At 39.9% G+C, this 15,126-nt stretch overlaps 1 protein-coding gene across 1 annotated transcript in view; it reads left to right on the top strand.

Moving 5' to 3' along the window:
• The window catches only part of LOC115229089 (laminin subunit alpha), a 93,557-nt gene that overhangs the window by 26,683 nt on the left and 51,748 nt on the right, over positions 1-15,126 (top strand). Inside the window, exons 16-21 of the mRNA XM_029799512.2 lie at positions 2,341-2,452; positions 5,050-5,163; positions 6,874-6,992; positions 8,726-8,812; positions 10,710-10,921; positions 13,860-13,957. Of these exons, the coding sequence (XP_029655372.1) occupies positions 2,341-2,452; positions 5,050-5,163; positions 6,874-6,992; positions 8,726-8,812; positions 10,710-10,921; positions 13,860-13,957 (742 nt within the window). The remainder of the gene's footprint in view (positions 1-2,340; positions 2,453-5,049; positions 5,164-6,873; positions 6,993-8,725; positions 8,813-10,709; positions 10,922-13,859; positions 13,958-15,126) is intronic.

Genomic DNA, 15,126 nt, shown 5'->3' with positions numbered 1-15,126 from the left:
GGTGGTGGTGGTGATGGTAGTGTTTGTGGTGGTGGTGGTGGTGACGGTAGTGTTTGTGGTGGTGGTGGTGATGGTAGTGTTTGTGGTGGTGGTGGTGGTGATGGTAGTGTTTGTAGTGGTGGTGGTGGTGACAGTAGTGTTTGTGGTGGTGGTGATGGTAGTGTTTGTGGTGGTGGTGGTGGTGGTGATGGTAGTGTTTGTACTGGTGGTGGTGGTGGTGGTGGTGGTGACGGTAGTGTTTGTGGTGGTGGTGGTGGTGGTGACGGTAGTGTTTGCAGTGGTGGTGGTGGTGGTGACGGTAGTGTTTGTAGTGGTGGTGGTGGTGGTGACGGTAGTGTTTGTGGTGGCGGTGGTGGTGGTGGTGACGATAGTGTTTGTGGTGGTGGTGGTGGTGACGGTAGTGTTTGTAGTGGTGGTGGTGGTGGTGGTATAGCTAGTGATAGTAGTAGTGGTTGTGGTGTTTGTGGTGGTGATGGTAGTTGCATTGATGGTGATGGTGTTGGTACTGGTAGTGGTGGTGGTTGTTGTAGTAGCAGTGGTTGTAGTAGTAGTGGTGGTGGTGATGGTTGTAGTTGTGGTGATAGTGGTTATGGTGGTGGTGGTGGTGGTCATCTAATACCACTAGTGCCAATACTACTATTACTACTACTACAGCCACCACTAACATTAATACTGCTACTTTTACCACTACCACAACCACCATTAACACTACTACAACTACTGCTACTACAGCTTATACATCTACAACTGCTACATCAACTACTACAACTCCTACCTCTACTACTATTACTAGTACTACTACCAGCATTCCACAACTCACTGCTTCTATACTCTACCTCAACACTACTATCGCCTATACTATATACAATCTCACCACCCGTATGTACCACACTACCACCTAAACTTCATAGAATGTCACCGCATCTGCATAATGCAGTACACCTCAGCCTAAACTGTACCTCACTGATTTTATTACCCTTGTACTACGTTCCATACACCACTACCACCACTAATGTATACAATGTTTTATGCTTCCACCTTTACTACAGTATAGACTGCATCTGTACCATTCATCACACTACTACCTATGCAATACACTGCTAACATTTATATATCACTGTACACCACATCATACTACTGCCTATACTTTTTGCCTTCTCTGCACATGTACTACGCATAGCAATACCACTGGTGTTGTACTATACTATGACATGAACCATTACAGAATACACTACAACCTAAACTTTGCTCTGATAACATAACCACACCATGCTATGCTGCTGTATATACTACATAATACGACATCACCAGACAATACTACAACATACACCACATCATCATCATCATCATTTAATGTCTGTTTTCCATGCTGGCATGGGTTGGACGGTTTGACTGAGGGCTGACAAGCCAGAGGGCTGACAAGCCAGAGGGCTGCTCCAGGCTCCAATCAAAGTTTCTAAAGCTGGTGGCCCTTCGTAATGCCAACCGCTCTGAGAGTGTAGTGGGTGCTGTTTACGTCCCACTGGCACAAGGGCCAATCAGGTAGTACTGGCATCGACCATGCTTGAATGGTGCTTTTTATGTGCCACCAGCATGAGGGCCAGTCAGGCAGTACTGGCATTGACCATGCTTGAATGGTGCTTTTTATGTGCCACCAGCATGAGGGCCAGTCAGACAGTACTGGCATAGACCACATTTGAATGGTGCTTTTTATGTGCCACCAGCATGAGGGCCAGTCAGGTAGTACTGGCATTGACCATGCTTGAATGGTGCTTTTTATGTGCCACCAGCATGAGGGCCAGTCAGGCAGTACTGGCATCGACCATGCTTGAATGGTGCTTTTTATGTGCCACCAGCATGAGGGCCAGTCAGGTAGTACTGGCATCGACCATGCTTGAATGGTGCTTTTTATGTGCCACCAGCATGAGGGCCAGTCAGGCAGTACTGGCATCGACCATGCTTGAATGGTGCTTTTTATGTGCCACCGGCACAAGGACCAGTCAGGGGGCGCTGGCAATGGCCATGCTCAAATGGGGCTTTTAGTAACATATATGCAATACCCTGCCACGTCACAACATACTATGACATATACAACACCACGCCCCACTACACTATACATCCGCATATACCACATCACACTACACTCCTACTTGCACCACTTTGAACAGTACTACCACCTATACTGCACCACACACCACATCTACCCATACTACAACACTACTTTTATTACACTCACAGAGCATCAACACATCACTGAACTGTACAATATCATCACCACTGCCTTTCAGTTACTCCATACTACAGCCTAAACTATATTTTGTATGTTTCCTATGTCCACAGGTTAACTAACGTCCAACTAGATGTGGCCACCTCAGAAATTAGTGGTGACCGTCCAGCGTACACAGTGGAGCAGTGTCATTGTCCAGCAAGTTATGAAGGATCTTCTTGTGAGGTCAGTTTTGGGGTGAAAACATCTAAAAATAACAAGTTTCTCTGTGTGGATGGGTGTTAATTTCTTTCTGTACTTTTTCCTCATTCAAGCTCATTCAAATGTCAATTGCAGTTGCTAAACCATCAATCAAATGTCAAACACAGTTACAAAACTGTCATTCAAGCATCAAACTCTGTTACAAAACCGTCATTCGAGTGTCAAACTCTGTTACAAAGCCATCATTCGAGTGTCAAACTCTGTTACAAAACCGTCATTCGAGTGTCAAACTCTGTTACAAAGCCATCATTTGAGCATCAAACTCTGTTGCAAAACCATCATTCGAGCGTCAAACTCTGTTACAAAACTGTCATCCGAGCGTCAAACTCTGTTACAAAACCTTCATTCGAGCGTCAAACTCTGTTACAAAACCGTCATTCGAGTGTCAAACTCTGTTACAAAGCCATCATTCGAGCGTCAAACTCTGTTGCAAAACCATCATTCGAGCGTCAAACTCTGTTACAAAACTGTCATCCAAGCGTCAAACTCTGTTACAAAACCTTCATTCGAGCGTCAAACTCTGTTACAAAACCGTCATTCGAGTGTCAAACTCTGTTACAAAACCGTCATTTGAACGTCAAACTCTGTTACAAAACCGTCATTCAAGAGACAAATTCTGTTACAAAACCGTCATTCAAGTGTCAAACTCTGTTACAAAACCGTCATTCAAGCGTCAAACTCTGTTACAAAACCATCATTCAAGCGTCAGACACTGTCACAAAACTGTCACCTTGTTTTTACCAGCTTGATAAAATTGATCATCATTATCATTTAACACCTGCTTTCCATGCTGGCATGGGTTGGACAGTTTGACAGGCACTGGCCATCTGAAGAGCTGCCCAGAGCTGGCATAGTTTCTATAGCGAGATCCCTTCCTAATGCTAATGACTTGTAAGGGACACGTATTGCATTTTAAAATCATAAATTCCTGTAAAATATATTAAATCGTTTTAGAAGTCAACACCACATTCTACTTTGTTAGCAGTGTTTTTCACATTATTCTATTGATATTCCATAGAAATTATAGTTGGCTCTGATTTTTTGCTAAAACGTTTTGTATCGAGATGTCAGATGTAAACAAATAATTTACATATTAAATGCATTCCTGGAAGCTGCTACATAAATAATAATGACTTGTAGGTATGTGGTATTTTGTTAAGCAATCATAATATACTACAAAACAGGAGTTCCCTGTCAGTAGTACCTGACCCCACTGGGGGTTCGGGAAGCCTTGGCAGCAGGGTCGCATAGCTTTGCTAGAAGTGGCTTGGGATAATATTAATTTCAACTCAATTACATGCTAATAGTCAGGGTTACATGGGTTTCAAGCTTTTGGGTTAGGGGTCACAAGTGCAAAAACGTTGGGAACCACTGCTATAAAGTATATTAAATGTTTTTTCCAAGCCAGTAATACGTAAATTGGTATATCCATTGGCTAGACACTACTATATCTATAGTGGCTATTTAAGCAATGTGTTCAAGGAGGATTAAAGGGTCAGATGGGTGTTGATGAAGGGGCAAAACCACTGAAATATGGCATATATGCCCATAACCCCCTTTTCACCTTCAATCTCCATCGTTCGTTTACACCTGATGTTTCATATACAAAACATGACAACACAAATCAGTGCTGGTTATGGAATATCTCTAATGTTCTATTGAATACCTGTAGAATATTCTATAGAATGTCTGTAGAGCCCTTCCTAATGCCAACCACTTTGAAGAGTGTGCTGGGTGCTTTGTATGTGGCACCTGTACAGGTGTGTTTACATGGCACTGACACAGGTGTTTTCTTACCTTGCACCAGCACCCACACACCTGTATGGTTAGGAATGCTCAGCTGATGACGATGATGATGATGGCAATGATAATGATGTTGATGACGACGATGATGTTGATGGTGATGATGACAATGAGGACGAAAGTGATGATGATGATAATGGCGACAACAATGATGTTGATGATGATGATGATGATGATGATGACAGCAAAGATGATGATGATGTTGACAATGATATTGATGATGATGATAATGACAAAGACAATGATGATGTTAATGATGACGATGACAGTGATGATAATGATGATAATGACAAAGACGACGATGACAGCGATGATGATGATGATGATGATGATGATGATAATGACAAAGACGACGATGATGTTAATGATGACGATGACAGCGATGACGAAGATGATGACAATGATATTGATGACAAAGATGATGACAATGATATTGATGATGATGATGATGATAATGATGACAATGACAGCGATGACGATGATGATGAAGATGATGACAATGATATTGATGATGATGATGATGACAATGATATTGATGATGATGATGATGATAATGATGACAATGACAGCGATGACGAAGATGATGAAGATGATGACAATGATATTGATGATGATGATGATGACAATGATATTGATGATGATGATGATGATGATGATAATGACAAAGACGACGATGATGTTAATGATGACGATGACAGCGATGACGAAGATGATGATGATGACAATGATATAAACATACTTAATGCTTTGTGTTTCAGAAATGTGCTCCCGGTCACTACAGACATCAAACCACTCCATTCCTCGGCATCTGTTCTCCCTGTCAATGCAATGGTCATGCAGATCAGTGTGACCCCAACACGGGTCAGTGTTTGGTGAGTAGGCCTTAATCACAAACTCCCTCATGGATGTGTGTGTGTATATATTTGTGCGTGTGCATGTGTCTACATATATATGTATATGTGTATATGGATACATGCATATGCATGTACATATATGATATATGCATATATATATATATATATATACATATATATATATATATATATATATATACATATATATATATATATATATATATATACATATATATATATATATATATATAATATATATATATATATATATAGATATATATATATATATAATATACATATATATATATATATATATATATATAATATACATATATATATATATATATATATATACATATATATATTATATATATATATATCATATATATATATATATATATATTATATATATATATAATATATACATATATATATATATATACATATATATATATTATATTATATATATATATATATATATACATATATATATATATATATATATACATATATATATATATATATATATACATATATATATATAATATATATATATACATATTATATATATATATAATACATATATATATGTCTATATTCATATATGTATATATACATATATGTCTATATGCATCTATGTATATATATGTATATATGCATATACATACTCTTTTACTATTTTACTTGTTTCAGTCATTTGACTGTGGCCATGCTAGAGCACCGTCTTTAGTCAATTAAATCAACCCCGGACTTATTCTTTGTAAGCCTAGTACTTATTCTATCAGTCTCTTTTGCCGAACTGCTAAGTTAAGGGGACGTCAACACACCAGCATCGGTTGTCAAGCGATGTCGGGGAGACAAACACGGACACACAAACATATACACACACACACATATATATATATATATATAAATATATACATATATACGATGGGCTTCTTTCAGTTTCCGTCTACCAAATCCACTCACAAGGCTTTGGTCAGCCCGAGACTATAGTAGAAGACACTTGCCCAAGGTGCCACGCAGTGGGACTGAACCCGGAACTATGTGGTTGGTAGGCAAGCTACTTACCACACAGCTACTCCTACGCCTACATGTTATATATATATAATTTCAGCAAAAACAGTTAAGATTCAAATGAATTCGAATGAATATGGTACTTAACTTAGATGCACCAGGATTCTTTATGGTATTAACCATAAAGTTATGTGGGGTGATTATAACCAAGAAAAAAGCAACAAGAATGGATCGGTAGATTAGTACAATTGTTTCATACTAAAAACATTTAATTTCAAGCTGCAAATATTACAGCAAATATAATGTCAAGCATTCATCAGCTAAATCACATATAAAGGTTTTCCATATATTCTTAGAGAGTGTAAATATCCTTATGAAGTTATAGGAGTGTTATATATATATATTCATATACACATATATATGAATATATACATATATACAGATATATATATAGATATATATATATATATATATATACACATAGATACACATATATATGTATGTATTGATATAGTTGTCTAAGAATTCATAAGTCTGATATGCACTCATACTACCACCACTACTACCATCAATGTTTCACCCCCACCCCTACCATCACCACCACTACATCCATCACTACCACTAGATATGCTACCACTATTATCACCACCACCACTATAACACTAGTATGAAATTCTTACCCTCTCCCTCTCTCACTTTTTCTCTCCACAGAGTTGCCGTGACAACACTGAGGGTAGACACTGCGAGCGATGCAGAGCTGGTTACCATGGTGACCCAAGAAGAGGAGGATGTAGCATGTGCACGTGTCCCCTTGATTCAGAATCCAACAAGTAAGTGGGCAATGGACCCTATTTGGCATTTACCAGAATTTTCGACTCCGAGTCAAATATAACAAACAACGGCAAACCATTGTTAGTGAGTCTTTGCATAAGTGGAGTCAAAACCCCCAGACCGGGCGTTGTGAGTGTTTATTGAGCGAAAACACCTAAAAGCTCCACGAGGCTCCGGCAGGGGATGGTGGTGATCCCTGCTGTACTCTTTCACCACAACTTTCTCTCACTCTTACTTCCTGTTTCTGTTGTACCTGTATTTCAAAGGGCCGGCCTTGTCACTCTCTGTGTCATGCTGAATATCTCCGAGAACTACGTTAAGGGTGCACGTGTCTGTGGAGTGCTCAGCCACTTACACGCTAATTTCACGAGCAGGCTTTTCCGTTGATCGAATCAACCGGAACCCTCGTCGTCGTAACCAATGGAGTGCTTCCAGGAGTCAAAACCAGCTAGTTTGTGCTGTCACCGTTTGATGTCAAGTTGTAATAATCCTTTCTACTAAAGGCACACAGTCTGAAATTTTGGGGGAGCGAGGACCAGTCGATTACATTGACCCAAGTATGCAGCTGGTACTTGTTTCATCAAGGTGGCGAGCTAGCAGAATCGTTAGCACGCCGGGCGAAATGCGTAGCAGTATTTCGTCTGCCGTTACGTTGTGAATTCAAATTCCGCTGAGGTCCACTTTACCTTTCATCCTTTCGGGGTCGATAAATTAAGTACCAGTTACGCACTGGGGTTGATGTAATCGACTTAATACCTATGTCTGTCCTTGTTTGTCCCCTCTATGTTTAGTCCCTTGTGGATAATAAAGAAATAGGTATTTCATCTGCCGTTACGTTCTGAGTTCAAATTTCGCAAAAGGTCCACTTTGCCTTTCATCCTTTTGGGGTCGATAAATTAAGTACCAGTTACGTGGTTGGGCATCAGAAAGGGCATCCATCTGTAGAAACCATGCCAAATCAGACTGGAGTCTGGTGCAGCCCCTCAGCTTACCAGACCTGGTCAAACTATTCATTCCATGCCAGCATGGACAAGGGATGTTAAATGATGATGATGATTATGATGACTAGTTTCTCCTGCCACTGCATTATTTTTAAGGGAACAAAAGACACAAGCCCCTTCTGTTTTAAAATCCTTATAACTTCCGTTGTGCACACAGACTTAATAAGGCGGTGAGCTGGCAGAAAACGTTAGCACGCCGGGCGAAATGCTTAGCGGCAATTTGTCCGTCCTTACGTTCTGAGTTCAAATTCGTACACGAAACTCTACTTGTGAAGACCTGTTGAGGCAACTGAAAATCAAAATCGAAATCGATCAACATCAATGGAAATTGTAGCTGTGATACCAGTGCCGGTGGCACATAAGTGAACCATCCGATCGTGGCCATTGCCAGCACTGCCCCGACTGGCCTCTGTGCCGGTGGCACATAAAAAGCACCATCCGATCGAGGCCATTGCCAGCCTGGCCTGGCCTCTGTGCCAGTGGCACATAAAGCACATCATCTGATTGTGGCCGTTTGCCAGCCTCGTCTGGCACCTGTGCCGGTGGCATGTAAAAAGTTGGCGTTAGGAAGGGCATCAAGCCGTAGAAACACTGCTAGATCAGACTGGGCCTGGTGCAGCCTTCTGGCTTCCCAGATCCCAGATGAACCGTCCAACCCATGCTAGCATGGAAAGCGGACGTTAAACGATGATGATGATGATGATGATTTTTACTATATTATCTATTTCTAGCTTTGCTGACACATGTTATGCAAACCAGCGAGGACTTGTAACACACTGTGACTGTCAACCAGGCTATGCAGGGAATCACTGTGAAAGGTATGTATATATGGAGGGCTATCTATTTCATATATATACATATATATATATATATATATATATATATAGTAGAAATATGTCACAAAAAGAAAATATAAAATCCGTGCCGGTGACACGTAAAAGCACCATCCGTTCGTGGCCGTTTGCCAGCCCTGTCTGGCCCCCATGTCGGTGACATGTAAAAGCACCATCCGTTCGTGGCCGTTTGCCAGCCCTGTCTGGCCCCGTGCCGGTGACACGTAAAAGCACCATCCGTTCGTGGCCGTTTGCCAGCCCTGTGTGGCCCCCATGTCGGTGACATGTAAAAGCACCATCCGTTCGTGGTCGTTTGCCAGCTCTGTCTGGCACCTGTGCGGGTGGTACGTAAAAAGCACCCACTACACTCACGGAGTGGTTGGCGTTAGGAAGGGCATCCAGCCGTAGAAACACTGCCAGATCTGACTGGGCCTGATGAAGCCTTCCAGCTTCACAGACCCCAGTTGAACCGTCCAACCCATGCTAGCATGGAAAGCAGACGCTAAATGATGATGATGATGATGATGATGACGTGGAAATGTAGGGTATACATATATATATATATATGTATACATATATATATATATATAGATGTATACATATATATATATATATATATATGTATATATATTATATACATTATATATATATATATATATATATATATATATATATAATAATAATAATAATAATATTAGGGAGTAAATCCAAACTTACAGGGAAAAATTAGATTTAGGATTAAATCTAATTTTATAGTATAAATATATATATATTATATTAAATTAGAGATAAAACCACTATTAGGCAAATCAAACAGTGAAAAACATAAACCAATACATAGAAATAAAATTAATTAATAAAAAATATAAAATATAAAATTCCAAATTAAAATATTTAAATTAAAGTTAAAATTTAAAAAATTATTTAAATTAATAATTTAAACTTATAAATTTTAAATATATATATATATAAATGGTGGTGCCCCAGCATGGCCACAGCTCATTAGCTGAAACTGGAAAAATCAAAATCATATATTATTATTTTATTTATTTTTTTTTTATATTATATAACTATCAAAAAGTATTAAAAGTTTAATATAAGATAAAGAGTATATATATATATGTATGTATATATATATGTATGTATATATATATATATGTATGTATGTGTATATATATTATATATATATATATATATATATATACTAGCAGTATCGCCCAGCGTTGCTCGGGTTTGTAAGGGAAATAACTATATAAGCATTTTTAGAGAGTTATAGCCAAAAAATAGCAAAAAAATGCATTAAAAAGGGAAAAGAAATTAAGGTAAATTTTTTTTTAAATCGTTGACTCATCGTAGACATTTTTAGAGAGTTACTTCCCTTATATAATAACGAAGAAAATGCATTAAAATGGAAAAAAATGATGGTAAATTATTTTTAAAATCGTAGACTCATTGTAGATGTGCGCTAATAGCCGGAAGGGCTCGATATGAATCACGACTATTAGATACCTGGTTTTGGTTAAACTGCACCGCAAAATGTGAGAGTAGTTAGGAATCTAAATCGTAGGAGACAGACACACAACTTCACTTTTATATATAAAGATATATATATAGTATATAGTATATGAGTGAAAGATTTTATTGGGTGCCCAATAAAATCTTTTACTCTTTCCCTCTATTTTATTAATACTTTTACTCCAATCACCACTACAAAGGTCCTGTAATAAACCTACGGATAACAACAGGTAACCCTTACCCTAACCCATCACAACACTTCCTAATTGCACCCTATCCAAATACTCACACACACACACACACACACCTCCTTCTCCACCACCATACACCATATACGTCATGCTCTGTTCTCCTTCTCCTTACCCAGGTGTGCATCCGGATTTTACGGCCAGCCGACGGTCCTCGGCCAGAAATGCCAGCCCTGTTTCTGCAGCGGAAACATCGACCCAAGCGTGGAAGGTAGCTGTGACCAGACCACTGGAGCGTGTCACATCTGCACCAACAACTCCACCGGACCGAACTGTGAGCTGTGCCGCCACTGGTGGTATGGTGATGCTGTGAGGGCAAAGAACTGTAAACGTAAGTGTTAGGGGTTTATCTCTTATTCTGACGGTGGCCATGCTGGAGCACCGCCTTTAGTCGAGCAACTCGTCCCCGGGAATTATTCTTTGTGAGTCCAGTAGGAGTGGCTGTGTGGTAAGTAGCTTGCTAACCAACCACATGGTTCCGGGTTCAGTCCCACTGCATGGCATCTTGGGCAAGTGTCTTCTGCTATAGCCCCGGGCCGACCAATGCCTTGGGAGTGGATTAGGTAAATGGAAACTGGAAGAAGCCCATCATATAGGCGCAGGAGTGGCTGTGTGGTAAGTAGCTTGCTAACCAACCACATGGTTCTGGGTTCAGTCCCACTGCGTGGCACCTTGGGCAAGTGTCTTCTGCTATAGCCCTGGGCCGACCAATGCCTTGGGAGTGGATTAGGTAAATGGAAACTGGAAGAAGCCCATCATATAGGCGTAGGAGTGGCTGTGTGGTAAGTAGCTTGTTTACCAACCACATGGTTCCGGGTTCAGTCCCACTGCGTGGCACCTTGGGCAAGTGTCTTCTACTATAGCCCCGGGCCGACCAATGCCTTGTGAGTGGATTTGGTAGACGGAAACTGAAAGAAGCCCGTCGTATATATGTATATATATATATGTGCGTGTGTGTTTGTGTGTCTGTGTTTGTTCCCCTAGCATTGCTTGACAACCGATGCTGGTGTGTTTTACGTCCCCATCACTTAGCAGTTCGGAAAAATAGACCGATAGAATAAGTACTGGGCTTACAAAGAATAAATCCCGGGGTCGATTTTCTCGACTAAAGGCGGTGCTCCAGCATGGCCGCAGTCAAATGACTTAAACAAGAAAAAGAGTAAAGAGTACTTATTCTATCGGTCTCTTTTGCCGAACCACTAAGTGACAGGGACATAAACACACCAGCATCGGTTGTCAAGCAATGCTAGGGGGACAAACACAGAGACACAAACATACCCGCTCACACATATATTTATATATATATATATACATATATACGACAGGCTTCTTTCAGTTTCCATCTACCAACTCCACTCACAAGGCTTTGGTCGGCCCGAGGCTATAGTAGAAGACACTTACCCAAGGTGCCACGCAGTGGGACTGAACCCGGAACCATGTGGTTGGTAAGCAAGCTACTTACCACACAGCCACTCCTGCGCCTACAGATTTTCAATATAAATTATAGCCAACTCTCATTTTGTTACGTTTCGTGACCAAGACACCAAATGTAAATGAATGATGAGATTGAAGATGAATAATGAATAATGAACATATAATGGTTACATAACAAAATATGTTGTCATTACAGTGAGCCGGCAGAAGGGTTAGCATGCTGGGCGAAATGCTTTGCGGTATTTCGTCTGCTGTTATGTTCTGAGTTCAAATTCCGCCGAGGTCGACTTTGCCTTTCATCCTTTCAGGGTCGATAAATTAAGTACCAGTTACGCACTGGGGTCGATATAATCGACTTAATCCGTTTGTCTGTCCTTGTTTGTCCCCTCTGTGTTTAGCCCCTTGTGGGTAGTAAAGAAATAGGTATTTCGTCTGCCGTTACGTTCTGAGTTCAAATTCCGCCGAGGTCGACTTTGCCTTTCATCCTTTCAGGGTCGATAAATTAAGTACCAGTTACGCACTGGGGTCGATATAATCGACTTAATCCGTTTGTCTGTCCTTGTTGTCAGCTGTGTTTAGCCCCTTGTGGGTAGTAAAGAAATAGGTATTTCGTCTGCCGTTACGTTCTGAGTTCAAATTCCGCCGAGGTCAACTTTGCCTTTCATTCTTTCAGGGTCGATAAATTAAGTACCAGTTATGCACTGGGGTCGATATAATCGACTTAATCCGTTTGTCTGTCCTTGTTTGTCCTCTCTGTATTTAGCCCCCTTTGGGTAGTACAGAAATATGTATTGTTTTGATTAATTGGTGGTTTGATTAATTAACATGGAAATTGATAAGTTGGTTAGTTATAAGGAGATATATACATAGGCAGAGAGAGACAGGAAGAGATGGACAGGCAGACACAAAGAAGGAGACAGAAGGACAGATAGATAAATAGAATGTCGGACAGACAGGCATATAGCTAGATAGGGAGCGGGTGATAAATAAATGCACAGATAGAAAGATAGTGATATAGAGAAAGAAATAGGTAAAAAGATTGATAGAAACATGGATAGCCAAACAGATATACAGGTTGATAGATAGGCAGACAGATAGGTAGATAGTAACAGACAAATAGGTAGGTAGGCACGTAGGAAGATAGGTAGATGGATAGAAAGGTAGACAGACAGGCAGGCAGGCAGGCAGATAGATAGATACATCATCATATAATGTCCATGCTGCATGCTGGCATGGGTTGGACGTATATATATATATATATATATATATATATATATATATATAAACATACATAGTGTTAGATATAGGTGAAAAGATAGATAGAGAGGAGAGAAATATATAGAATAAATAGATAGAAGGATAGATAGATAGAAGGATGGATAGATAGATAGATAGATAGAAAGGTAGGTAGGTTGATAGATAGATAGATAGATAGATAGATAGACAGGGAGACAGATAGATAGATAGAATAGAAAAAGACTGACAGACAGGTAGGTAGATAGATAGACATAAAAACAAATGAATGATCAAGATTTTTGTGTGTTTTCAAATCCAAGCAATATAAATATGTTTATATTCACCATAGAATAAACCTTCCAAGTCATCAGGATGTTTCTTCTTCAACTTAGCACTCATTCAACTTATGCTGAAAGTCACAGGCTCTCACGAAGCCTTGTTTTAAATAGCATTTGGTCAATTGGGTGGGAGTTGACTATATAATGACCAGTACACAGAGAAAGAACAATGCAATCACATTTTTATGAGTTTCTCTTTTTTTTTCATACAAATCTTACTGCTGTAACTGCATGTCGATGCCCTATCAACAATAACTGCAGCCTGCACCTGTGACAGATGTGGTACTGTGAACTGTGGTGAATTTGGAACCTGCGAATGCAAAGAGAACATTATCGGCATCAACTGTGATCGGTGTTTGGTAAGTATTTGACCGTCTGTGTGTCCTTTTCTTCCTGCAGATGCATATATATATATATATATATATATATAATATATATATTTGTAAAAAATGAAGTTCGAAAATGCTGCTATATTATACAATTTTTAATTTTTATATATACATTATAACATGTTTCAGTTCCTGAAATGAACCTTATCAAAAAAAGTTATATATAAAAAAAGATAGTTCATGCTATCAAATATAAGAAATTCATTTATAATACACAATGGAGTCAGACATCATAAAGTTCATATATAGTTTGAAGTGAGTTCGTTCATGCTATATGTTTAAAGTGTATGATGCAGTGGTTCGTGGTGGTGATATATAAAAAATAGATCAAAGTGGTGGAATGCAGTCAATATAAAAAATTGATGTTCCTGAAAGAGCGAGGAATTCATTTTTACCTTGAGCAACTGTGATGACTAATGGTGGGTGTTCGCTGGATGTTATATATATGTTACATGTATGTATGTGTGTGTATATATATATGTATATGGAGGCGCAATGGCCCAGTGGTTAGAGTAGCAGACACGTGGTCGTAGGATCGCGGTTTCGATTCCCATACCAGGCGTTGTGAGTGTTTATTGAGCGAAAACACCTAAAGCTCCACGAGGCTCTGGCAGCGGGTTGTGGCAATCCCTGCTGTACTCTTTCACCACAACTTTCTCTCACTCTTTCTTCTGTTGGCCTACTCGCTTAGCCAGCGGGGTGCTGTCATTTGAGGGCTAAAACAATGCGAAGTGCATTGTGACCAGCGATGTTTAGCAACCTCTGATAGCCTGGTCGGTCACGGTGATATATATATATGTGCGTGAGAAGACCCGTCAGGACAAGTGAGGCCATAACCCGTGGCCCCTACCTGGGACATAGTCAGTCCACCTGTGCATACCTTCCTTCTTGGGACACATAACTCTACTTGTTAAGACCTGTTGAGGCAAGTGAAAATCAAAGAATCAAATCAAAATCGAAATCGATCAACATCAATGGAATTTGTAGTTTTGTGTTACCAGTGCCGGTGGCACATAAGAGAACCATCAGAACGTGGCCGTAGCCAGCACCGCATCGACTGGCCTCCGTGCTGGTGGCACGTAACAAACACCATCCGATCGTGGCCGTGCCAGCCCCACCTGGCCTCCGTGCCGGTGGCA

This window comes from Octopus sinensis, unplaced genomic scaffold, assembly GCF_006345805.1.
Source record: "Octopus sinensis unplaced genomic scaffold, ASM634580v1 Contig11749, whole genome shotgun sequence".
Lineage (NCBI taxonomy): Eukaryota > Metazoa > Mollusca > Cephalopoda > Octopoda > Octopodidae > Octopus > Octopus sinensis.
This window is presented reverse-complemented; position numbering and strand designations above follow the sequence as displayed.